The sequence below is a fragment of the Gorilla gorilla genome, chromosome 5, assembly GCF_029281585.2.
Source record: "Gorilla gorilla gorilla isolate KB3781 chromosome 5, NHGRI_mGorGor1-v2.1_pri, whole genome shotgun sequence".
NCBI classification, from domain to species: domain Eukaryota; kingdom Metazoa; phylum Chordata; class Mammalia; order Primates; family Hominidae; genus Gorilla; species Gorilla gorilla.
The window spans coordinates 130,369,049-130,396,398 of NC_073229.2; the positions used below are offsets into that span (position 1 = coordinate 130,369,049).

Here is a 27,350-nt window from a genome sequence, read left to right on the forward strand (position 1 = left end):
GATTTAAAAACTGTATTTTATTTTGCCAGAGAGTCGAGTCATCATTTTGTTAGTCAATAATTTACAAAATATATATTAAATATTAGGTGCTTCTGTTTGAAAAGACTTTTCGCTATAAGATATGAAAATATCTTCCTGAAATAACCTGTTGTTTATAAATGTGGAATGCTTATTTTACTTCAGTAACAGAAAATGAAAGAAATGTTTTAATGTTGCTGATTGTATTACCTTCAGGATCAATAGCAGAAGGACAAACTTCTTTGAGGAGATCTCCTAGTGTGTGCAACTGTCCATCTGCAGCCACAGGACGAAACAGCTTCTGAATGAAAGGTCTTTCAGTCGTTGTCTATTTGAAAAATGAAAAAATGATTCAAGCAATTAAGTCTTTGTTGCTGCCAATTACAAATTTATATATCATAAACTTTATGTTGGCATTAGGTGCCTTTTGATACGGTGTTAGCAGAATTACACAACATCACAGATGTGGCATCACTGTGAAAAATGTTTAACATGATAAATTCAGGTAAATCTAATTCTGAGGAAACAGACAAATCCAAAGTTGGGTGGGACATTCTAAAGATAATTGGCTGGGACCCTTCAAAAACTTAAAGACATTAAAAAGCAAACAACACAAAAAGATACCAACAAAAGCATTTTTTCTCAGTATCTCTAAAAGAAACTAACAAAGCAAATGCAAAACATAAACCCTGGCTGAATACTAAATTGAAGAAGGACATTTTTTAGAAATCCAACTATGAAACACAGTTTTGGGATAAATGGGGAAATACAGAATGGACAACTGATAATATTATCGAGTTAATGTCAAATTTCTTAGGTACAATAAGGACAATCCTTATTTTTAAGAAATTCATTGTTCAAGTGTTTAGGAAAGAAGTGCCATGATATCCAAAACTTAATCTTCTTTTTCTTTTTTTTGGAGACAGAGTCTCACTCTGTCACCCCAGCTGGAGTGCAGTGGCATGATCTCAGCTCACTGCAACCTCTGCTTTCCAGGTTCAAGTGATTCTCATGGCTCAGCCTCCCAAGTAGCTGGGACTACAGGAGTGCGCCACCATGTCCAGCTAACTTTTTGTATTTTTACTAGAGATGGGGTTTCACCATGTTGCCCAGGCTGGTCTCAAACTCCTGAGCTCAGGCAATCCGCCGGCTTCAGCCTCCCAGAGTGTTAGGGTTACAGGCATGAGCCAACCGCTCCTGGCCCCAAAACTTAACCATCTAATGGTTGAGAGAGAGACACAGAGAGAGAGAAAGAGAGAGACAGAGAATGTGTGTGTGTGTGAAGACAAAGCAAAAATAAAAAAATATTAAGTAATGGTGAATCTAGGTAGAGGGTGTATGATTTTAGTAGTTTCATTATTTCAACTTTTCGATAGGTTTCACAATTTCCAAAATAGCAGATCCAGCCATTTCATCTGACAAAAACTGTTAGCAGCACTACATCATAATTTATTGCTAATAATCTCATTGTTTTACTCTTAAAATTGTTTCATTTACTAAATTTCCTTAGTGATGATGGAGGCTTTATCATGACAGAGTACAGAGGCTCTGAAATGAGCCAGTGTCTATGAAGAGCACCACTGTTTGCAAGATCTATGATCTTGCACCCAGTTTCCTTTATCTGTTAATTTGGGACATTCCATATCTCTTGAGTTTGCTGTGGAAATAAATGAGCAACTTTGCCAACCACAGAGTAAATAAATAAATCTTAAACAGAATAAAAGCATTTTTACCTCCTCTCTCCCTCTTAACGGTTATTTCACTTTAAGATGGTAAATTTTAAGCTTTCTGAGATGAAAAATCACTAAAACTTAACAAGAACAGAGAAATGCCATACATACATATTTTTTGTTTGCTTGTTTCTTGAGACAAGGTTTCACTCTGTCACCCAGGCTGAACTGCAGTGGTGCAACCCCCAAGTTGCAATCCTCCACTTAAGCCTCCAGAGTAGCTGGGACTACAGGTGTGAGCCACCATGCTCAGCTAATTTTTTTACTTTTTTGTAGAGGGGGGTCTCACTATGTTGCCCAGGCTGCCTCATATTTTATAAGAATATGACTTCAAACACTCAGGCATTAGAGACAAGGTTTTGTTTTTGTCTTTTAATGACAGAGGTATACCTCAACATATTTGACACAACTGTTAGAGATTTGGTTTAAAAAGAAATAGACATGGATGAAGCTGGAAACTATCATTCTCAGCAAACTAACACAGGAACAGAAAACCAAACACCTCATGTTCTCACTCACGACTGGGAGCTGAACAACGAGAACACATGGACACAGGCAGGGGAACATCACACACCAAGGCCTGTCGGGGAGTAGGGGGCTAGGGGAGGGATAGCATTAGGAGAAATACCTAACGTAGATGAGGGGCTGATGGGTGCAGCAAACCACCATGGCACACGTATATCTACGTAACAAACCTGCACATTCTGCACATGTATTCCAGAACTTAAAGTGTAATACAAAATGAAAAAATAAATAAAAATAAGTAGAAAAAATAAACATGTAAGCATGTGAGCTGCCTTTCCTAATTCTATGCTTATGTATTCACTGAATACATAGTATTTTAAAATAGTACTCCAATAATATATTTGAGTGTTTGTGACAAGTATGAAAATAAATTGTAATTTTTAAAAAATCTTGGTAATATGCATTGAATATGATTTAATTCTCTTCACTATTTGAACTCTTTAGGGATTATTTTTAAAAATATGATTGATATCCTTTGATGTTTTGGCTCTGTGTTTCCATCCAAATCTCATCTCAAATTGTAATCCCCATCCGTCTAGGGAGGGACTGTAATCCCCATGTGTCGAGGGAGGGAGGTGATTGGGTCATAGGGGTGGTTTTCCTCATGTTGTTCTCGTGATACTGAGTGAATAATTCTCATGAGATCTGATGGTTCTAAAAGTGGCAGTTTTTCCTGCACTCTCATCTCTCTTTCCTGCTGGCTTGTGAAGGTGCCTGCTTCCCTTTCTGCCATGATTTTAAGTTTCCTGAGGCCCCCACAAGCCATACGGAACTGTGAGTCAATTAAACCTTTTGCCTTTATAAATTATCCAGTCTCAGATATTTCTTTAAAGCAGAGTGAAAACGGACTAATACATCCTTCAATTTAAAAAGCCATACTTTCTCATACAAGTTGAAACCAAGAACAATATCATGCATAATCAAGTGATTAACTGTGTAAAGATAATAAGGTTGAGGAGTTCAGAGAAGAAAAGAAATGAATAGGGAACTATAGTGATAATTTAAAATAGCCATCCCTCACTCAGGGTTTTTGATCTTCAGGCCATGAAGAAGCTTTTAATGCTTTTTAGCAAAGGAAGTAATGTTGGTGAAAGGTTTTTTCTGACGACTAATGGAAAGCAGTGCTATGTATGGTGACTTGGTTATGAACCAAAATCAGAATGACTGGTGAGAGGCTGACTGAATACAGCAAGCTTATGTGAAGACAACTGGAGCTGGTGCAGTGGAAAAGGAAGAGAGCAGGACTGTACCCACAACTCAAAGAAAAAAGTCAGAAGGTACCTCCCGCAGTCCGACCTGAAAACAACAAAGTCAAAGGAATATTTTCAAGAATTTGGAGCTCTCATTCATATCCTAATTAGTGTATGAAATGTGAGGTGGCTTTGCTATAATGAAATTACCTGGAATATTTCTAACACAAAGAAATAATAAATGCTTGAGGTGGTGAATATCCTCATTTGATCATTACACATTGCATGCTTATAGCAAAAGATTACATGTACCCCATAAATAACTGCAACTATTATGTATCCATAATAATTAAAACTAAAAGATTAAAAATTACCTGAAAAAAATGCTAAACAGGAAAGGCCAACTAGTCTTGGTTACATATTAAAAAACAGAAATTCTTCTCTAACCTCACTATTGGAGAAATATCCTGTTATTTTTATATATCTCTCTTTTTTTCCACCCTTTCCCAAATCTGAGCAAGTATTATAAAGGTATAACCTTCAACAATCTTTTATGATGAGGTATTTGCTTACTGGGGAGAAAGCCCCAGTGCTATTACATAGTGTAGCTAAACGCTGTAGAATGGTAAAAACAAGAAAATGCTCAGCAAAGTGTTGTTTCTCATTTAATGAAAATCTTATTTTAAAACACAAAAACTCAATATACCCCAACCAAAAATCTGATGAACATTTTCTGTTTAATATTTATTATACAGTACCTTTAAAAACGTAATATTCTTATTCTTAAAAATTTAGTGTGCTAGCAAATAGCAATTAAGTACCTAAGTCAATCAGGACGCCAAAAAAATACTCAATTTGGGGAGTTAGTTACTTCTATCATCTGAATGCGTCCCTCCAAAATTCATGCTGAAACCTATTCCTCATCATGGCAGTATTAAGAGGTGAAGCCTTTGAGAGGTAATTAGGTCATGAGGGCAGAGTCCTCAAGAATGGGATCAATGCTCTTATAAAAGAGGCCCCAGGGAGCTTGTAAGGCTTTTGCCCCTTCTGCCATGTTGGGGGGGTGGGGGTGGGGGCGCAGCAACCAGTGCTAACTCTGAAGCAGAGAGCAGCCCTCACCAGACACCGAATCTGCTGAAGCCTTCATCTCTGACTTCCCAGCCTCCAGAACTGTGAGAAATAATTTTCTGTTGTTTATAAATTACCCAGTCTAGGCTGGGCGTGGTGGATCACCTGAGGTCAGGAGTTTAAGACCAGTCTGGCCAATATGGTGAAACCCCATCTCTACTAAAAATACAGAAAATTAGCCGGGCATAGTTGTGGGCGCCTGTAATCCCAGCTACTCAGGAGGCTGAGGCAGGAGAATCACTTGAACCCAGAAGGCAGAGGTTGCAGTGAGTCAAGATCATGCCATTGAACTCCAGCCTGGGCAACAAGAGGGAAACTGTCTCAAAAAAAAAAAAAAAAAAAGTACACACTCTTAACATATTTTGGTATAGCAGCCCAAATGGAATGGACTAAGACAACTACCCTTAAAACAAAAGCTCCCATAGAGAGATCATGCATTCAAGTACAGAGGTTCTTAAGGGCAATGGGAATGGAGGACATATTCCTGCAAACTTTTCAACAGCTCTCATTAGCCCTATGGTAGAGCTCTGCAAAGAAGACTAAATTATACTGAGAAATATTTTTAAATCTCCACAAATAGGAATGCTGTAAACGTTGATTTAGTATACATAAAATTAGACAAGACTAACAATATCCAATGCAATCTAAATCTTAGGTTGACAGACAAGAAAGCCACTGCAAACAGGAATATACCACAATACCTGATCTTGCCACATATTTGTAAATATGCAAAGTATTTCAATAACTTCCAAGAAACAGTATTACTCTCATGAGAAATAACATGATGTAAGTCACCTTTGAAACTGTCCTTGTTACTTTTTCAAATGTATGTTAGTCATTTCTTAACACCAAATGAAATGAAAAACTGAGGTGGTAATGGCTGGCTGCTCCCATCTCTCCTCTACTCATGTGCCTTCACCAATACAGCAATCATTTTTTCTTATATGGGAAATTTACGGTGTTGATATAGCTCAGAGATATATTGAAGAAAAGCAGAAAAACAAAACTTATAAACATTTTAGGAAATCTTATGTATTTTCTTAAATAGTTCAAGTGTAAAACTTAGAATTCTTATAAATAATGTGTGTTACAGCTATATTGTAAATGGTGGCTCATGCCTGTAATCTCAGCACTTCAGGAGACCAAGGTGGGAGGAGAGCTTGAGCCCATGAGTTTGAGACTCACCCGGGCAACACAGAGAGACCTCATCTCTTAAAAAAAAAAAAAGAAAGAAAGAAAGAAAGAAATGAAATGCAAAGAAAAAGTCTCTATTTCAAATGTAGCCAGTAGAGCCAATAGGTTAACCAATATTAACATTAACGTTGATAAAACAAGAAATGATGATTTACTATAAGCTGAAAATCAGACAATGTATGGACTTTAAGAGTAACAGGCACGATCATCACAAACTTAAATCAGGTTTGAGTCCTATGAGTTATATACAGTTACATGCTGCAACAAAAGATGCCAGCCAGTTGTTAGAGTATTAGATTCGGCTGGGGGTGGTGGCTCATGCCTGTAATTCCAGCACTTTGGGAGGCCGAGGAGGGAGGATCACGAGGTCAGGAGTCCAAGACCAGCCTGGCCAATATAGTGAAACCTGATCTCTACTAAAAATACAAAAACTAGTCTGGCATGGTGGCACATGCCTGTAATCCCAGCTACTCGGGAGGCTGAGGCAGGAGAATTGCTTGAACCCAGGTGGTGGAGGTTGCAGTGAGCCGAAATCGCGCCACTGCACTCTAGCCTGGGCAACAGAGCAAGACTCTGTCTCAAAAAAAAAAAAAAGAGTATTAGATTCAAGTCCTGTTTCTGTCATTTATTATGGAACCATGGACACAATTACCTATCTTTCCTGAACCTCAGTTTTTTCAACTGCAAAACAGGAATATATACATATGTGTATATATACATATGTGTAAACACATATGTATATGTATAAATGGAGATAATACCTACATTATAGAGTTTCTGAGATAATAAAATGCACAACACAATTCTGACACATAACAATTTGTAACTTAAAACATACCATCACCAGGGCCACTAGTTTTAGAACACTGTATTGCATAGTCTAATTTAATACTATGCAAACTGTGTTCACTCAAGGTTTTATTTCCTTTTAATTTCATTCATTTACTCTTCAGTTGTTTGTAAGCTAAAAAGTCCAGAATCATGAAATTCAGAAGTTTACGTTTTAATGTTTTTCTATATGGCAAGGAAAAAAAAAGGGCAGTCATTTTAATACTACTTTCAAAATCAGCCTAGAACTTAACACTAAAGGCATGACCCATAAAAGGGAATACTAATAAATAGACTTAATTAAAATTAAACAACAACAACAACAGCTAAGCTTTTGTTCTGCAAAAGATCCTGTGAAGAGAATGAAAACGTAAGCCGTGGGCTGGGAGAAAATATTTGCAAACCATATTTCCGAGAAAGGTCTTGTGTCTATAATATATAAGAACTCCCAAAATTCAGCAGTTTTAAAAAAAAGCAAATAATCCAATTAGAAAATGGGCAAAAGACATGAACAGACATTTTACCAAAGAGAATATATAGGTGGCAAATAAGCATATGAAAACATATCTCACACATCATTAGCCATTAAAGAAATGCAAATTAAAACCACAATGTGATATTACTACAAAATATTACTACCAAAATATCCAAAATAAAAATTAGTGGTAACACCAAATGCTGGTGCGCATGTGGAAAAATAGTCCTTCACACATTGATGGTACAAATGTAAAATAGTACAGTCCCTCAGGAAAGGAGTATGGCAGTTTCTTACAAAACTAAACATGCACTTACCATATGACCAAGTAATTATACTCTTGAATATTCCCAGAGAAGTAAAAATGTCTTCTCCAAAAAACTTATACATGAACGTTCATAGCTGTTTTATTCGTGAGAGTCAAAAACAGAAAGCAATCCCAGGGCTACCCATTAAAACAGGTGAATGCTTATAAACTGACTGTAATAGGTCTGTCCCACGGAATACTACTCAGCAATAAAAAGGAACAAACTACTGGTATATGCAACAACTTGGACAGATCTCGAGGGAGTTATGTTATGTGAAAAAAGTCAATCTCAAAAGGTTACACACTGCATGACTCCACTGATATAACATTAGTGAAATGACAAAAATTTTAGAAATGGAAAACAAATTAGTAGTTGTCAGAGGTTAGGGAAGAAATGCAGTAAGGTAGGTGGCTGTGGCTATAAAAGGGTAGCCTAAGAGATCCTTGTGTTGAAACGGGTATATTTTGAATATAGGGTGAATTTACATATGTGATAAAGATTGCATAGAACTAAATACACCCACACAGTATATGTAAAACTAAGGAAATCTGAGTAAGGTTTGTGGATTATATTAATATAATTTCCTGGTTGTGATACTGTACTATAATTATGCAAGATGTTAGAATTGGGGGAAACTAGATGAAGGGTATGTAGATCTTTCTGTATTATTTCTTACAATTGCATGTGAATCTGTAATTATCTCAAAATAAAAAATTTTTTCAAAATTTCAAAACAACTAGTCTAGAGCTTTGTTAATCAAAGTGTGCTCTGAGGACCTGTAGCATCTTGGTTATCACTTGGATCTTATTAAAATGCCGATTCTCAGGCTGCATATTGGAATTCCTGAATTGGAATCCGCATTTTAACAAGATTTCCAAGTGATTCATGTTTAAAGTTTAAGAAGCACTAGTCTACAACACTGACTTTTAACCTTTCAACCTACTCTAACACACTTGAAGGCCATAATAAAATTCACATCAATAACAGTTGCTCGGTTGGACAGTGACTCTCAACACAAATGAGTGAGGAAAGGTGGGGACTCAAGACTCAGGTAGCAGGAAAAGCCCCTTAGGTGATCCTGATGAAATGTTTTCTCCATCCTGGCTGAAAAACCCAGAACACAGTCAATTAAGGCTCAAAACAAAAGTAATGTTTATAATACTGGAGATCTTTAAAAGGCAGATAATATATACTATAACAGAGCAAAGGTAATTATTACAATGTATAAATCTTATAAGAACCAAAATTAGAATTAAAATCACCAAGCACATAATGAAAATCCTTTAAAAAGTATAAAAATGAATGTAGTCTAAGTAAATACTAATAATGGCAGTTATAGTGAGAAAAGCTCTAGAGTCTTTTACTCTTCATATTTCCTAGTCACAAACATCTATTTCCAAAACTGACCCTTAGTATTTCAAATAATTTATGGCCTGGTACAGTAATAAGAGCATGATATTTAAAGCCAGTCAGAAGACACATATTCTAGCTCTGGATGGCACTTGATGACGATGAATTCAGCTTATGGTTCCAATCCTAGCTCTGTCAATTAGTACCTGTATGACCCTAGTCAAATACTTAAACCTTCTTGTGTTACTTGTGTGTCAATTGTTTCATCTGTAAAATGAGGATATTAACAGTATATACCTCATAGATTTTTTTGTGAAGGTTATACAATTAATTCATATAAAGCATTTAGAACAATGTCTAGCACAGTGAATTCTCAATGAGTGTTATAATTGTTCTTTTTAAATGTGACTTGACTCTCAACAGAACTTTACTGAATTCTAATATGTATTCTGTATTGAGTTGTCAAAAAATAAGGATTATAATAACATATACTATTCTTGTAGTCAACCCTGTTACTATGTTATTACTAGTGTCAGTTTTGTTGTTTTGGTCATACATATTGTATTTACATACATTAAGAATTATTAGAAATGTTGGTTTATTAAAAATGACCATTTATGGCTAGAAGGGTATATATCTGGCTCACTGACTGTGGAGTCAATGTCCATAAAGAGGAGGAAGAATGCCATCAGAGTAAAAGGAGATTCTATTCACTGAAACAAAGTGATAAAAAGCTATGAAAGAGAAAAACATAAAATAACCAAAGGGGTGAAACTTAACAGATGCCTAGTAGATGCACAATGCACTGGGTTGTAAAACTTAAAATGGCCTTAATTAAAAGGCAAGCAGGGATGGAGGTGCTGGGGGAGTCTCCTACGGACACAGCAGGCAGAATGTAACGATGACAAGGGGCTCAAGTTTATTTAAAAAGAGATTGGACAGGCCGGGCGTGGTGGCTCACGCCTGTAATCCCAGCACTTTGGGAGGCTGAGGCGGGTGGATCATGAGGTCGGGAGTTCGAGGCCAGCCTGGCCAACATGGCGAAACCTCATCTCTACTAAAAATAAAAAAAATTAGCCGGGAGTGGTGGCATGCATCTGTAGTCCCAGCTACTCAGGAGGCTGAGGCAGGAGACTCACTTGAACCTGGGAGGCAAAGGTTGCAGTGAGCTGAGATCATGTCACTGCACTCCAGCCTGGGCAACAGAGTGAGACTGCTCAGGATCTCCCAAAGACCCAAATCCCTGTAAACTGAATGCATAATATCATTTGCTCCAGTGAGGCTTAGATGGACATTCTAGTCTTCTTGGTTGAGCTGAAGAAACAAATATTATATTGATAATTTATGTATGTTGTATTTTTCAAGGTATAGCAACAGGTTTTTATTCATCAGCTACTTTGTGTGTGTGCTTTAAGTCTTTTGAAACAGGATGGTGATTCACTACATTTATAAGTAAAATTTATTTGATTTACAAGGGTTGCTTAAGTATATCACAGGATTTCACTTGTTATATTTGCAGGTGCTTAAAAAATCAGCTATACTAAACTATAACTGGAATTAGCAAAGTTCATTTATTGATTAATCAAGAATATAATTAGATTTGCCTAACTATATAAGTAGTACTATGTGTTATTTAAGAATTAAATCTAGAAAAGGGATGGACTCTGGAAATATCAAGAAGTGAAAAAGACTGCTCTCATTTTTGTACAACAATTACTAAATTTCTAAGTAGCATTAATTGAACTGAAAAGGCATTTTAGAAAAACTAGATTTTACAATTTATAACTCTAATAAAACACAACTAACTATAAGTGTGCTTGTTCATGCCCAAAAGCTACCTTCCAAAATTAAAAACCCTATTGGATGGCTGGGTGCAGAGGCTCATGCCTGTAATTCCAGCACTTTGGGAGGCCAAGGCGGGCGGATCACCTGAGGTCAGGAGTTCGAGATCAGCCTGGCCAATACGGTGAACCCCTGTCTCTAACAAAAATACAAAAATTAGCCGGGCGCTGTGGCAGGTGCTTGTAATCCCAGCTACTTGGGAGGCTGAGGCAGGAGAATCGCTTGATCCTGTGAGGCGGAGGTTGCAGTGAGCTGACACCGTCCCACTGCACTCCAGCCTGGGCGAGAGCCCAGAGCGAGACTCCGTATATTAAACAAAACAAAACAAAACTCAAAAAACCCTACTGGCAATTACTAGGGCCATCAAATCAGTATATTTTCACTCGACACACAATTTTGAGATAATGAACCGAACTTACTATTTTTGAAAATATTACATAATAAATATTAGTGAAGCTTCATTGCTGAAATGGTGACAAAGATGAATAGCAATATAACTTTTCTTATAGATCTTTAGCAAAAACAAAAAAACCCCAAGCATACTACGGTACACTACTTTAGATAATCAAGTAGCTGCTATTTGAGTAATAGTGGTAATAGGCACCACAATGATATAAACAAACTACAACAAAGAATATTGTTTTTATTTCCTGTCCATGTTTAAAAAAAGCTTTGGTTTTACCTATGTTTAACAAAAGCATAGGTACAACAACAACGACTACTACTACTAACATATAAGTAGCCTGGATAGAATTATCTTAATAGTAGTACCCAAGTGCAGGATCTCTAAGTAATGATCAGAAGGCAGGAATAAATTTTATCAGAAATCTTCATTCATTACATATTTACTATGCATTTACCAGGGTATCACTATGCTAATGGATACAAAGATAAATAACATGCAAACAACTGTAATACAGTGTTATGTGATAACAGAAATATGTACAAAGCACTATGAAAAAAATTACAAAGCTTGAGCACAAATTTTAACTCTGGACTTACTGGCATTTAGAGCAAAACCAAAACAATCCTAACTGGTTAATTTCATTTTCTAAGAGTTGGAAGCTATATCAGTAGGTACAAAGTAAAATACGCTAACTGTGGTAGAAAGTAAAATATTACAACAGCAGAGAATTTCAAAAGAAGATAAAAATAACGGAGGGAATATAGAAGGTCTTCAAGCTTCCAGCTTGAAATACATATTTTTTTTTTAAATAGAGAAAGAGATCAAGTCATTTGAGTATTCAGAGGGCAGACTGAATATAATGGTACTTCTGAGAAATCAGTGGATAAGGAGAGAAAAGTGGACTAAAGGCCATAGCATATAGAGCTTGGAATGTCAAATGTAGTGGAAATAACAAAGGTTTGGTTGGAATCCCAACTCTCAACAACGTACTGTGTATCTAGAGCAAATTACATCAACCTTTGGGAGTACTGTTTCTGAATCTGAAAAATGAGGAAAACTTATCTTTGAACAACTGATGTGATAATTAAATGAGATATATGAAATATCTAATGTAACAAGTGCTTAACAATGACTAGTTCTTTTCATTCCTCTCTTGAACCACTGTGAAACGTAGAACCAAGAAAGGTAACAGTATTTAGTTGTTACAGAACCCATTAGGAGAGAATAAAAAATAACTGGTATTCTAACTTCAGTTTCCTTTGAAGTCTTGTTAATTAGAATAAATATTATGTGGCACAAAGAAAAAGAAAACAGGGGTTTACACAGGATATGCTGCCAGACTTTACCAACAATGACACATGATATCTGCTTCAACTGTCCCATGCATATTTGGCTTAAGTATATTCATGCATATCAAATTTTACATCACATGGTTTTCAAAAGAAGATTCATTAAAATTAGCTTAAGAATATACACAATATACAATACCTCATTAAATAAAAAGAACAGACCATTTCCAAATGAATGCTTTTAGAGCTTTACAGTAAACAGTCTTTTGGTGGTAGAAAGAGGGGGAACAGAGAGGGGAGTGGGTGGGAGTCTGTAGCACTTATCAGACTACTTTTATCCTTTACGTAGAGAAATAGGAGAGTTGAAAATAAGCACTTTCTGTACTTATGTTGAGAGTCTGAAGCCCACTTTTAATATTCTTGACAACACTAAAAAATAATAATTAACATTTGAAAAGCTGTCATTATTATAGTCAGGGACACTTAATCTCCAAAGGAGAAGTTTCTTAATTGATACTATGATTAAATAAAAGCATCCATCAGAATTATAGCCACAATCTGGTTTGAAGTTTATGTTTTGTCTTATTTAAATTGTTATACTTATTATAATTCTGTCTAGACAGTGCCAAATGTACTTTGTCATACAAATACTTGAGGCAAATTTTCTTCAAATAAGGGCAACACTTTGTTTCCTCTTCGTATCCTTTGACTGAATAACGTGTGGTACAGAGAAGTACTACTTCCCTTTCTTGGGATCGAGATCAATTTGATGCTTGTTATAAGCCCATTTACAGAACAAATGGTATTGCTTTTAAATTTTTATATGAACTTATCAGTAGAGTAGCCAAAAAAGAAGCTTCATATAAAAGTGCTAGGATTGATATTTTTAGTAATAATTAGGTAAATTCTCTAAAATTTTCTCCCAAAATATTTGAAAAATCATACCAAGGGAAGTATAGTTTAAATTTCATTATATATAATAGCTTTAAAATATCTTTGCTAATTTTACCCAAAGCCACACTAAAAAGACTAATACAAAAAGAATGTAATTAATGAACTATTTTCCTCTGAAGAATCAAAGGGCACTTCTGCATATGAACATGTTTTATCCTTTTGGTGTACTTACATAAAATAATTAAGAAACACTTTTAATTAGTATAAACAAAGAAATCAAAATAGCAAGAAGAAATGTCTGAGTAAAAGCAGCTGTGCTGACCTCAAAAGTGAAATTCTGTTCTCTTGATGCCCAGTTAAGTGTCTAACCCAGGGAAAAGTGATTCTAAACCTGGGCTAGGAGCTAGTGGAGCTCTACAAAGAGCCTCACCTACCCTCACCCCTCAAGGCATGGTCTATGGGTTCTGTGGTGAACGCTAAAGTTTATAACATAGGAATATTTACTATTTTGTTTCTAACACAAATAATTTTTAAAAATTTATTCTACTAAAGTAACATCAAAAGGAAATTTCATAAAAATTATTTTGAAATTTTTAGAAGTAGCAAATAAAGGCAAGTGATAAATATTTTACAGATTTCACTACTTACGTAATCTGATCAACAATAGCACTTGAATACTATTAAAAATATATTCAAAAGGTAATATAGTAAAACTATAAAATTCTTAGAAAAAAATATAAGAGGAAACCTTCGTGACCTTGGATTAGGAAATGGTTTCTTACATACGGCAACCTAAAAATACAAGCAACCAAAGAAAAAAACAGACAAACTGGACTTCATCAAAGTTAAAACCTTTTGTTCTTCAAATGACATCATCAAGAAAATAAATCCCACAGAATGAGACAAAATATTTGCAAACCATATCTGATAAGAGACCAGTATTCAGAATATGTAAAGAATTTGTAAAACTTATAAATAAAAAGTTAAAGAAGTCAATTTTAAAATAAGCAAAGGATTTGAAGACAATTCTCCTAAGAAATACGAATGGCTAGTTAAATGCATGAAAAGATGTTTAGCATCACTGGTCATTAGGAAAGAGCAAAAACCAAAATGATATACCCCTTCATACCCACTAAGATTGCTGTAATTAAAACTATAGAAAATAAGCGTTGGCAAGGATGTGGACAAATTGGAACCCTCCTCATACACTGATGGTAGAAATGTAAAATGGTGCAGATGCTTTGGAAAACAGTCTGACAATACCCCAAAGGTTTAAACATGGAATTACCATGCAACCCAGCAACTCTACTCCTAAGTATCTACCCAAGAGAAATGAAAATATATGTTCACCAAAACATTTGTACATAAATATTAACTGCAGCTTTTATTCATAATAGCCAAAAAGTGGAGACAATCCACATGTCTATCAATTGGTGAACTGATAAACAAAATGTGGTATCTTCATACAACTATTACTAGGCCATAAAAAGAATGATGTATTGATACATGCTACAAAATGAATGAACCTTAAAAACAATATGCAAGCAAAAGAAGCCAGACACAAAAGGCCATATATTATATGATGCTAATTACATAAAATGTCCAGAAGGGAGAAATAAATTAGTAGTTGCCAAGGGCTGGAGGGAGGGGGAATGATATAAGTGACTGCCAACGGGCATGGGGTTTCTTTTTAGGGTGATGAAAATGTTCTGATATTTTATCACGGGAATGGCTGCACAACTCTGTGTAACTTAGAATTCAGTGACTCCTAAAACCAATGAATAGCATGCTTTAAAAGGTGACCTTTGCTGAGCATAGTGGCTATAGTCCTAGCTACTTCGGAAGCTGAGGCAAGAGGATCACTTGAGCCAGGAGTTCCAGGCTGTACTGCACTATGATCATACCTGTAAATAGCCACCATACACACCAGCCTGGGCAACACAGACCATGTCTCTAAATAAATAAATAAATAAATAAAAGGGTGACCTCTGTAGTATTGAGATTATACTTCAAGTAAGCTGTTATTAAAAAAAAAAAAAAAGTTATCATATGGGTGGCAGGGGAAATCATTCTGGGATGATGGCTAACTTCATCAGTATTTGATTTATACCTATGCATCATACCTTATGTTTGTTTTATGCATTTTGTGGGTTTTTTTAAAAAAATTATATTTCATAAAAACAAATTTTAAAAAAATTAAAGTCAAGAACCCCAAAACAACAAAGATCAGAGATACATTTCTACCTTATCAATTCAGAAAAATTACAAGTTTTTTTCTTAAAAATTGTATAGCATCATGGTGATTTTAAGTTACCTGTAGGAATTTAAATAACATTGTCTTAATTGTTCACCAAAACTCATTTAATATTCATGTTCTGATACTGAAAATGAAGCTGAAAAGTTTTGAAATTACAATATGCTAGTTTAAAAAGGTTTACTAAAATACATAATTTCATTATAAGGAGTAATATGAAATAAAAGTATCAAATATGGGACCATTAAAAATGTCCTTACTAACAAACTGCTACCCACATTGTGGACTCACTGCGTCCACTGTTTGCGAGCTTTTCCAGAACGCTCGCCACCAGTTGGGGTAGCCAAGAACTCCTCACCTTCACTTTCTTCCTCACTAGCTTGGAACCTCTGGATTCCCACCCACACTGCTGTGACCTGAATGGGGAAGAGAAACGCCATAGTAAGGGAACTCTTCCTTTTATAGATTTCTGAATTAGAATCTGGCATTACAAAAGAACAATGTTATAAATCCAGGTTAGAGTTTATAGTTCTATTTCACTATTACTTATATGGCCTGTCCTAGGAACTTAACTATTATTTACAATGTAAGTACCTATTTCCACAAAAAAATTCAAAATTTTGGAATACAATATCTGAAGAGAGAATGGTCTATTGAATCCAAAGTAGGCTGATACATCCCAACAGTATTTCAGATTGAGATAATAATAATACCACCAATTCATCAAGTCAAATTATATGCTTATTTTCCACAATGGAAGTTTTAAAATAGTATAAACATTTTAATATATAGCAGGCTTAACTGATGATTATTAAACAGGGTTCTAAGAAAATAGTATACATCAAATATTAATGTGCTTCTTGTGTAATTTAGGTGACAATTTATCCATCTGAGAAATGCAAAAGAGACTTTGGTAAGGGGTTGAGTAAGGAGCATTCTGTGTCAAAGAATTCACTAGCAAAAGAGGGTATACTGTAGTTACAAGCTATAATCACTGTACTTATTTTAAATCCCTCTTCAGAACCAGGTCTTAAAAGATGATAAACATGGCCTCATGAATAACTATCAACCAAACTATAGAAAAGAGTGCAAGAGTGTGGTGTTCTAACTTAAAATATGGTGTTTTATTCAAATAATTTTATTTAAGGCTCCAAAAGCAGCAGCCTCATTCCCCAGAAATCAGTTAAATGAAATCTTCCTTACTAAAGAAAAAATGAATCACAATATTTAACGTGAACATTTAAAAAACACTCTAAAGCAACAAAACTATTCAATTGTATGTGATATGGCTTAGAAAGGCATGTAGGTAAAAAGGACTAAAAACTCTAAAATAATGGTTGGGCAAAAAGTAAATTTGTTAGTTCTACTCCATTAAGCATTCCTCAAGCAGTGTAAAAATCAGAGTTCAAGTTACACTTTGATGTGTACATCCTTTTGAAAGCCACTCTACCCTGTTTTATATGAAGCATCTGCAGCTAAAATGAACACCTAGTGAAGAGTATGAATGCTGCAATACATAAGCAGACGTCAGAATTGTCCCAAGCTGATTCTAAGTTACTTTAAACATGTATGCAGAGTCAGAATATGACTTACTTCTTAGAAGTAACAGATAATTACCTTCGGCATAATGAAAAAAACTTTAAATGTAAGTTAATACAGGTATTTTCCCTTTAGCAAAGCTTTGCTTTTAAAAGAAAACTTCAAAACTTAAATTAAAATAGGAAATGCTCTACTACGTAGTAAAAATACTTTTTAGATTACTGAAGCAAAGAAAAGGAAGGATTCTATGAGGGAGGAAAAGTGGGAGAAAATGTAAAGAAAAAAAGGAAGAAGGAAAGAAAAGAGAAAAGGAGGAAAGACCACAAGGACAGAAAGGCCTATTGAAATATATTATTTCTTTCAAATTTTAAACGAGCAGAATAAATTCTTTTGTTTTATAACTATGAAATAATCTATGTTCCCCTCTTATCTATGCTTGGAAAATTTAGACAAAATGTTAAGAGTAAGTACTACATTGGATTTCCGGGTCTTCAGCTCTGAAAACAAGCTGTTTCTTAACATACGTCGATTTTCTATATTTCATGTCATTTCTATTTGCAAATGTTATAAAGTTCAATATGATGTAAAACATGGTTAAATGAAGTTCAAAAATAAGTATAACATACATTAGTTTGGCTATTCCAAATTTCATGCACATTAACTCAGCCACGTATCTAACACAGTCAGCCCTCCCTATCCAGGGGTTCTGCATCTGCAGATTCAACTAACCATGGGTCGAAAATGTTTTTGTACCAAACATGTACAGGCTTTTTTTCTTGTTATCATTCCCTAACTACAGTATAACAACTATTTGCACAGTGTGTACATGTGTATGAAATATTATAAGTAATCTACAGATAATTTAAAGTATACAAGAGGGTATGCATAGGTTATATGCAAATACTACACCATTTTATATCAGACTCTCAAACATCAGTAGAATTTGGTAACCCAGGGAGGTCCTGGAACTAATCCCCCAGAGGTATCGACAGATGGCTATATATAAATCACTCAGTGAATTCAGGATTCACATTATTTCACAACTAGTATAATTTTATGTTGTTCACATAATTGTGTCACAACATATACATGCAGACAGGTGACTTTTATGAAAAGATTACACCCAAGATAGACATATGGTCTACTCAAATACGGTTTCCAAATGTGTATCCAATCTTGTTTAATTATAATCAAACTCACCATTCCATTGATAAGCGACCTCTACCAACCTGCTTATCCCCTCCAAGCAATATAACAGTGGTTCTCTGAACCAGTATTGACCCTCCTTTAAATTGACAGCCTTTTTTTAAAAAGCTAACCATTGAGAAGTACATACTGTTGAAGACAGAACATATTCTGTAAAATGCTCCCAAGATATCAAAGTCAGATGATACAACTGAATGTTTATGCTAGATTATATTTCTAAGCTGAGAATTACATTTTAATATACCATAATCAATCTGCAAAAGAAGCAACTTGCCTAAAGATTTCAGGAGTTTCAAGTATGCATATGTCAATATCTGTATCAATATGTAATATCAATATAATCAATGCACACAACAATACGTAACTGTACTTATATCATCTCCTTAGCACTAATTATTACAAACGATCTGCATGCACTGCAAAGCAAAAGTAAATATAAAATCCCAAAAAACCTTGAAAATTTAATAAAACCAAAAAACAGGCATCACACACAAGAACTGAGGCGTATAGTTCATTAATGAGTATGATATCCTGATATGAAATGTCAAACAAAATTACCCAGGCTCAGGTTAGAAATAAAGATGGACATCAGTCTTTGTATTTTTAAATTGATTTTTTCTTCTAATATTCCTGAATGATAACCCTATATATTACCTACTTAAAATTATTAGCAAATAGTTATTTTAAAAGTATGAGTAATTAGACCAAAAGCAACTCTCATATTTACCCAAAAGAAGGAACCACTACCAAGAATCAAAGCCTAGTAATTCTGTTCTTAACAGACAGGTGTTGTGTATTCTGGCATGTTACATGAAAATCACTTATGAGAAGAACAGAAAAAAAAATTAGAAGGTAGTTTTCACTATGGAAATAGGTAAGTGATTAAGCAGATTTTCTTACACCACGAAATTGTCAGCAGACTGAATAATCACCCTAAGGGGCATCATTCTGGATGCCGATATTCTCTACGATGGAAAGGGACTGAAAGAAAAATGCACTAGTGACATAAAGAAACCAATATGCATCTCAGAGATCTTTTTCCAATAGTAAAGTTGAAGAAATAAACATTCTTTGGACAGGAACTAAGCTGAAGTTTGCAACTACCAAGAATGTATTATGCCAGCAGTAAATTATGAAACTAAAGCCCATGTCAACCAATGAAAAATGGGAGGACTGAAATCAATCATTAAAGCAGCAGCAAGGTTCTAACTGTTCTAAGGTATAGGCTACCTCTGGCATACATTATCAGAGTTGACAATTCTTCCAAGAAATTCTAACATCAACTGTAATCTGAGGTCCTTTAAAAAAATAATATAAACCAGGCAGTAGACTTACATTTTGTAATATTTTCTTCTAAGAGCTGTACATTAAGATTTTATTTGTGATATAAATACTATCAAATAATTAGCTATAGAACAGCTCTATTTTCAACAGTTATAACATTTTAAGCCATCTCACATTTAACCTAAACTTTTATCAAATGTCAAAACTGAGGCCGGGTATGGTGGCTAACACTTGTAGTCCCAGCACTTTGGGAGGCCAAGATGGGCGGATCACTTGAGCCCAGGAATTCGAGACCAACCTGGGCAACATGGTGAAACCCCATCTCTATAAAAAATACAAAAATTAGCTGCGCCTGGTGGTGTGCGCCTGTAGTCCCAGCTACTAGAGAGGCTGAGGGAGGAAAATCACCAGGGCCTGGGAGATCAAAGCTGCAGTGAGCTGAGATCGTGCCACTGCACTCCACCCTGGGTGACAGAGTGAGACCCTGTCTCAAAAAAAAAAAAAGAGAAAAAGAAAAAAAGAAAAAAAAAATCAAAACTGATCACTTGAGGTCCAACTTATTTTTACTACATCTACTTATATTCCCAAAGACATCTTAAGGAGAGGTGAAATTATAAAAAGGTGAGGATGAGAAAGAAAATAGTAAGTCATTTTTACCGTATCTACTTATATTCCCAAAGAGGTCTTAAGGAGAGATGAAATTGTAAAAAGGTGAGGATGAGAAAGAAAATAGTAAGTCAGTAAGGTCAATTTTTACATATATTAGGCTAGCATAATAAAAATATGAGTGTCTTATTATTATTTTTTTTTTGAGACAGAGTCTTGCTCTGTTGCCCAGGCTGGAGTGCAGTGGTGCAATCATGGCTTACTGCAATGTCTGCCTTCCAGGTTCAAGCAATCCTTGTGCCTCAGCCTCCTGAGTAGCTGGGATTACAGGTGTGCGTCACCCTGCCCAGCTAATTTTTGTATTTTCAGTAGAGACAGGGTTTCACCATGTTAAACCATGAGTTTGGCCAGGATGGTCTCAAACTCTCAAAGTGCTAGGATTACATGTGTGAGCCACTGCGTCTGGCCTAAAGTGTCTTATTATAACCAAGAATTTATTTGTGGAGAGAGGTAAACAAAACTCATTTTTAGTGAAATAATTAAAACTGCATCATTCACAATCTATCTTTCAAAATGAGGTATTAACTATTTTGGCTTCTAAAATTACCCCATATACTACATGCATGAGCATGGGAATTGAAGTTATTTTATTCCTAAGTTTGAGACTTCATGTTTTAATGTGATCACTAAAAATTTCCTAATTGATGATTAGGAAAATAACTTTCTGTAAAATTCCAGAATTTTAGCTGTTTCAATCTCTTCATATTAAGGGGAGAACATTATGTTTTTACTTTCTCTGCATGCACTTTCTTTATTAGAAGAAAATGGACTGAGGGCAGTAAGCAACCGAAAAGGAAGAGTAATAAGAAGCCTGATGTGTGTGAAAACTGGAGAACAGTCTCAAATCATAAAAATTTATGACAGAAGAGGCATAAAAAATAAAAGTAATGAACTTAATATATGAAAGGTAATAATGATTAAGAGCATAGGCTATAAAGCCAGACTGGACTCCCTGGATTCAAATCCTGGCTCTTCTAATTACTAGGTAGGTGAGACCCTGAGCAAGTTTCAATGACCAATCTTTTTCTCAATTACCTCAGGTATATAAAGGGGACAGTAACAGCATTTAACCCAGAGGACAATAAGGATTAAATAAATACATGTAAAATAATTTTTAAAAGTACCTGGTATTCAATAAAGCACAATAAATATTAGCTGCTATTATTATTCATCTAAACTTTACTTTCATTACCAGCAATATTTTTTAATCTTAAAAATATTGAATAAAACAATGACCTAGCTTAGTAAATAAATTAGTAATGAGAAAATGTTGATTTCATTTAATAATAACTTTAGTAGTTTGGGATAACACTTTGCATATTTTAATTTCCCCAGCTATAAATAACTCAAATAATTTGCCATCAGATGATCTGTTATTTTGAAGTTAACAAATAAAGCAATTTCCTAAAAAAGTTCTAATACATAACTTTTGCTCTCATCTTATGTTTTAAAAACAAAATGGCAAATCATCTGCATCAAATAGTTCCTACTCTTATAACATGACAATTGTTTTAAAATATATCTGCTGGAAAAAGCAACTGAAGTCCTAGAAAATAGAAATGTAATTTTAAACTATTCCAATAAAGCTGGAGGAGGAAGCGGAAAAATACATCTGCCAAATAAGCTTATAATTAATAGTTGTTTTCAGTTTTCAAAAATCCACATAGGAAGCAATTTAAGCCTAAATTGCCTAAGTCTAGATCTCAGTGTAGTAGATAGCTTAGGGCAATCAAAACTTGCTGTGTTGGGCTGCCCCCTACAGGACTCAATTTACCTATTTCTTTTAAAAGGTGTGTAAGTAGGAAATATGATTCAAGTTTTACATTAACAATATTAATGCTAAAGCAGATGATTATCATTCACGCATTCACTATAGGAGGAAACAGTCTCTGAGAACCATCTATAGAGATACAGAGAAAAATGAAACAATCCTTGTCCTTGAGGAATTAATAGTTTACTGCTTACAGAGAACTACATACATGGTGAAATATTTAAAAATAGCTCATGATATCCTCTATGATATTATGTTTGCTATAGAAAAAGAACAAGGCTGAAGATCTAAGATCCAAGTTCTACTGTTGGCTCTGCCATCAAACAATAAGCTAAACAATGTACAAGTCAGTTTTGGGGAAGCTGTCTTATTCCCAAAATGAGGAGGTTAAATTAGTTAATTCTTCCAGCCTCTATGGCTCTAATATTCCACAGTTACATCTGTCAAAACAAAAGGTAGAAGGAAATGTTTCAAAAACAGACTTCGCAGAAAGAACATCCATATGATATGAAGGGCTGGGGCATATGTGAAGAAATCAAGGAAGACTTCTTGAGGAAGGTGACATCTGAAGTAACTTTAGAAGCACTCTGGGAGCCAAGGCTATTCCCAGGAGTTAACAGAGTGAGATAATAAAAGATCAAAGATGTTTAGGGGAATAGCATGCAGTGTTATTTGGTTGCAGTCTAGCTATATTTTAGGTAACATCAAATTAATATCAGTATAAAACTCAACAGAATGGAGGCAGAAAAAGCAGGTAGAAAAATCTAAGAACCACTAAAATAGTTCATCTAGGAGATAAAGGACCCATGAGCTAAATCAGTGCAAATGGCAAGAAGGGAATAAATGAAGACAGTTCTGGTCCATTAGAACTGCAACTCAACAAAAGTGATCAAAAGAGTGATTCCAAACTATTGACCTGGTAACTTGAAGAAAAGTAAAGAAAGAGGAAACTGGACACTGAAACAGAAGAAGTAGATTATATATTTGGTAGTGAATGGAAGTAGATTTGTGGGACCAGTTAGAACCTCACGGAGAGGAACTAAGTTAAGACCAGAAATACGGCCAGGTGCGGTGGCTCATGCCTGTAATCCCAGCACTTTGGGAGGCCTGGGTGGGCAGATCACCTGAGGTCAGGAGTTCGAGACCAGCCTGACAAAGATGGAGAAACCCTGTCTCCCCTGTCTGTACTAATACAAAATTAGCCAGGTGTGGTGGTGCATGCCTGTAATCCCAGCTACTCAGGAGGCTGAGGTAGGAGAATCGCTTGAACCCAGGAGGCGGAGGTTGCAGTGAGCTGAGATCGCGCCATTGCACTCCAGGCTGGGCAAAAAGAGCGAAACTCTTGTCTCAAAAAACAAACAAACAAACAAAACAAAACAAAACAAAACACAAATACATCAATTAAAAAAGTGAGCTATTCACCAGATATGTTCCACTGGTCATAAAACAAAAGAATACAGGAGGCATGACAAGCCATCATCATTGCTGTTAAAATAACTCACAGCAAAATTATAATGATTTAAGTCAATAACATCTAATAATTCCAGCTATAATGTGCAATTTAATTTATTATGTGCCAGGCACAATAGTTTATTAAAGGTATTACCTCTAATTTTTGCAATAACCCTATTTTACAGATTATAAAATGGAGGCCCAGAGATGTAAGGTGAACGAGCCAAATCAGATAGTTACCTGGAATATAAACTCAGAACTGCCTAAATCAAAAGCTCTCAATCTTAACCACATGCTATACTGATGCATGTCAAAGATTCAATTCATTCAGATTTTTCAAGGTTATCGGAAAACCTATGCAGATAAAAATTTCCAAAATAATCAAGGATATGTAACTTTTACAGAAAGCAATCACTGATCATCTATTGCAATACTCATGTTCTTAAGCAATATACTGAATTGAAATTTTTGTATTTTAGAAATAATTAGAAAGAATACATTTTTTAAAACTTTAAAAAACACCTCAGTTTTTATTCTCTTCCCCAAATTTCAACAAAATCCATTTATCCAAACTTGAGGTTGAATCATTAAAGTGGTGATATCATCAGTAATGGCAGAGTGAGGACCCTGAATATACTCTCCTCCATAAAAGCAACAAGAACACAAAAATTCTCAAAATGAACTTTTTCTGAAATCTTTCAAAAGCCCCACTCTCAGAAAACTGTCATTATTTGATCTGCCAGTTCCCTAGAAAAACCTCCCTCATAAGACATTATTTGACTTGACTCAGAGCTCACTCAGTGCAAACAATTTTATCACCAGGAGAGTTTGTGGAAAATCAGTGGCAATTGTTAAACATCACATCTGCCATGAGATAGCAATAACAGATGAGACAAACAAGCTAACCAAAAAATTAAAAGAAAAACCAGCGAAATAAGAAATCCAAAGGGGGTCTGAAAAGTTCTAACATATATCTGATAATCCAGAAAGCCATACACATGTATAGAGCTGTGTACACGCTCAAAAAACATCTACGAAGGCCCTAAACTCTCACCTATGGGAAACCCTGAGGCTCTGTACAAGAAGAAAGTAAAATCCAGTTATAAATTGCTTGCCTTATCATTGAAGGCAATGCCCCAACATAGGCCCCTGGCAAAGATTGGAAGATATTCTAGTTCTAGGCATTCAAGAAAATCTCTTCTAATCATCAGATGATCACTAAACTCACCAAGCAGTAACTTTAGGGGCCTGTGTGATAAAAAATAAAAACCTGAAAGAATTAGTTCAGGAAAGAAACTAAACAAGCAACAGCAACAACAAAAACAGACCTTGGGAAAGGGGGGAAGCATCTGGTTTCCAGAGTTATTCTGTTATACTATATAAAATATTCAGGTCTCAACAACAACAAAATTACAAAGACATGCAAAGAAACAAGTATAAGCCACAAACTGGGGGGAAAAAGCAGCAGAAACTGGCCCTGAAAAAGACCAGATGCTGGACTTACTGGACAAAGACTTTAAGAGAGTTATTTTAAATATGCGCAAAGAACTAAAAAAAAATTTATCTAAAGAACTACAGGAAAGTATCAGAACAATATTTCTGATCCTTCAGAAGAATCACTTTTTGTCACTACAGATTAGTTTTGTCTGGTCTAGAACTTCTTAAAAACAGAATCATAGAGTATATTCTCTTTATATCAGCTCTTTTTACTCAACACAATGTTGTGTGAGATTTATCCATGTTGTTGCATGTATCATTCCCAAACAGAAATAGAAATTATAGAGATAAATAGGAGTTACAAAAAAGTACCAAACAAAAATTCTGGAGTTGAAAAGCACAAAAACTGAATTAACTTGAGGGGCTCAACAGCTGATTTGGGCAGCCAGAAGAATGAATCAGCAAATCTAAAGATAGGTCAATTGCGAGAAAGGGAGGGAAGAAGGAAGGAAGGAAGGAAAGGAGGCTCAGAGACCCAAGAGACACCATCAAGCATACCAATATACACATAATGATGGGAGGCCCAGAAGAAGATGCAGAAAAAGGGTCAGAGTATCTGAAAAAATAATGGCCCTAAACTTCCCAAACTTGACCCCAAAAATTAATCTACACATCCAAGAAGATAAACAAACTAAACAGAATAAAATCAAAGCGATCCACACCTAGGCACATCATAATCAAATGACTGAAATATAAAGAGAGACTCTCAAAACAGGCAAGGGACTTATGTACAAAACATCTTCAGATTAATAACAAATTTCTCATCAGAAATGATGTTGTCAATAGGCAATGAGATGACATAATCAAAGCACTGAAAGAAGCAGAATGCCTGGGACCTGGAATGCTGGTGGACACCTGTAATCTCAGTATTTTGGGTGGCCAAGGTGGGAGGATCACTTGAGGCAAGGAGTTGAAGACCAGCCTGGGCAGCAGAAAGAGGCTCTGTCTCTACAAAGAATAAAAAGATTGGCTGAATGTGGTGGTGTGGACCTGTAGTCCCAGCTACTCAGGCGGCTAAGGTGGAAAGATCGCTTGAGCCCAGGAGTTGGAGGCTGCAGCGAGCTATGACTGTGCCACTGCACTCTTGCAGTGGAGACCCTGTCTCTATAAAGAAAAAACGTCAACCAAAAACTACATGCAGAAAAACTGCACTTCAAAAAATGATCAGTACCTTGAAGCTCTGAAGGTGCTTAAGACTGTAGATCAATACCATAGAAAATAATTTAGTATTTAGGAATATAAGAAAATTAAGACAGCCTTGTTTGATAACTACACATAATACTGTAACTGTTCTTGCACTGTTCTGGTTATTGTCAAGCTATGAGCACAAACTGATGACTGAAATACAGAATACAGAACAGGATATAAAATCTTATCAGGTAAAATTAGGCAAGCAATTACTAGTTGTAATTCAACTTGAAGGAGAAGGAATAAGGAACCAACTCAAACCAGGCAGCAATGAATTGTAAAAAAGCTTAAGGTAAAACAAACAGGGAAATAAAACAACTCAGAACCTAAGCATATCGTAAGAACCTAATCTAACAAGAAGGAAGGGCTTAAACGGATTATTTTACAGCTTGGGTACAATTATCCCACAAAAAACTTTCAGGAGTTTCACCAGTCCATAAACTATTTAGTTATTAGAAAATAGCTTTATTGGGCTACCCTCTTTGGGTCCCCTCCCTTTGTATGGGAGCTCTGTTTTCACTCTATTAAATCTTGCAACTGCACTCTTCTGGTCCGTGTTTGTTACGGCTCGAGCTGAGCTTTCACTCTCCATCCGCCACTGCTGTTTGCCGCCATCGCAGGCCTGCCACTGACTTCCATCCCTCTGGATCCAGCAGGGTGTCCGTTGTGCTCCTGATCCAGTGAGGCGCCCATTGCCGATCCCGACTGGGCTAAAGACTTGCCATTGTTCCTGCGCGGCTAAGTGCCTGGGTTCATCCTAATTGAGCTGAACACTAGTCACTGGGTTCCACAGTTCTCTTCTGTGACCCGCGGCTTCTAATAGAGCTATAACACTCACCGCATGGCCCAAGATTCCATTTATTGGAATCCATGAGGCCAAGAACCCCAGGTCAGAGAACACGAGGCTTGCCATCATCTTAGAAGCAGCCCGCCACCATCTTGGGAGTTCTGGGAGCAAGGACCCCCTGGTAACAATTTGGCGACCACAAAGGGACCTGAACCCGCAACCATGAAGGGATCTCCAAAGCGGTAATATTGGACCACTTTTGCTTGCTACTCCGTCCTACCCCTTAGAATTGGAGGAAAATACTGGGCATCTGTCGGCCGGTTAAAAACGATTAGCATGGCCGCCAGACTTTAGACTCAGGTGTGAGGCTATCTGGGGAAGGGCTTTCTAACAACCCTCAACCCTTCTGGGTTGGGAACCTTGGTCTGCCTGGAGCCAGCTTCCACTTTCAATTTTCCTGGGGAAGCCAAGGGCTGACTAGAGGCAGAAAGCTGTCGTCCCAAACTCCCGGCATTAGCCGGTTGAGATC

At 35.8% G+C, this 27,350-nt stretch overlaps 1 protein-coding gene across 2 annotated transcripts in view; it reads right to left on the minus strand.

Moving 5' to 3' along the window:
- ATG5 (autophagy related 5) overlaps positions 1 to 27,350 on the minus strand; it is a 140,991-nt gene that overhangs the window by 14,629 nt on the left and 99,012 nt on the right. For both annotated transcript variants that reach the window (XM_004044467.5, XM_019030082.4), the window contains one exon: positions 229 to 346. In XM_004044467.5, the coding sequence (XP_004044515.1) occupies positions 229 to 346 (118 nt within the window). The remainder of the gene's footprint in view (positions 1 to 228; positions 347 to 27,350) is intronic.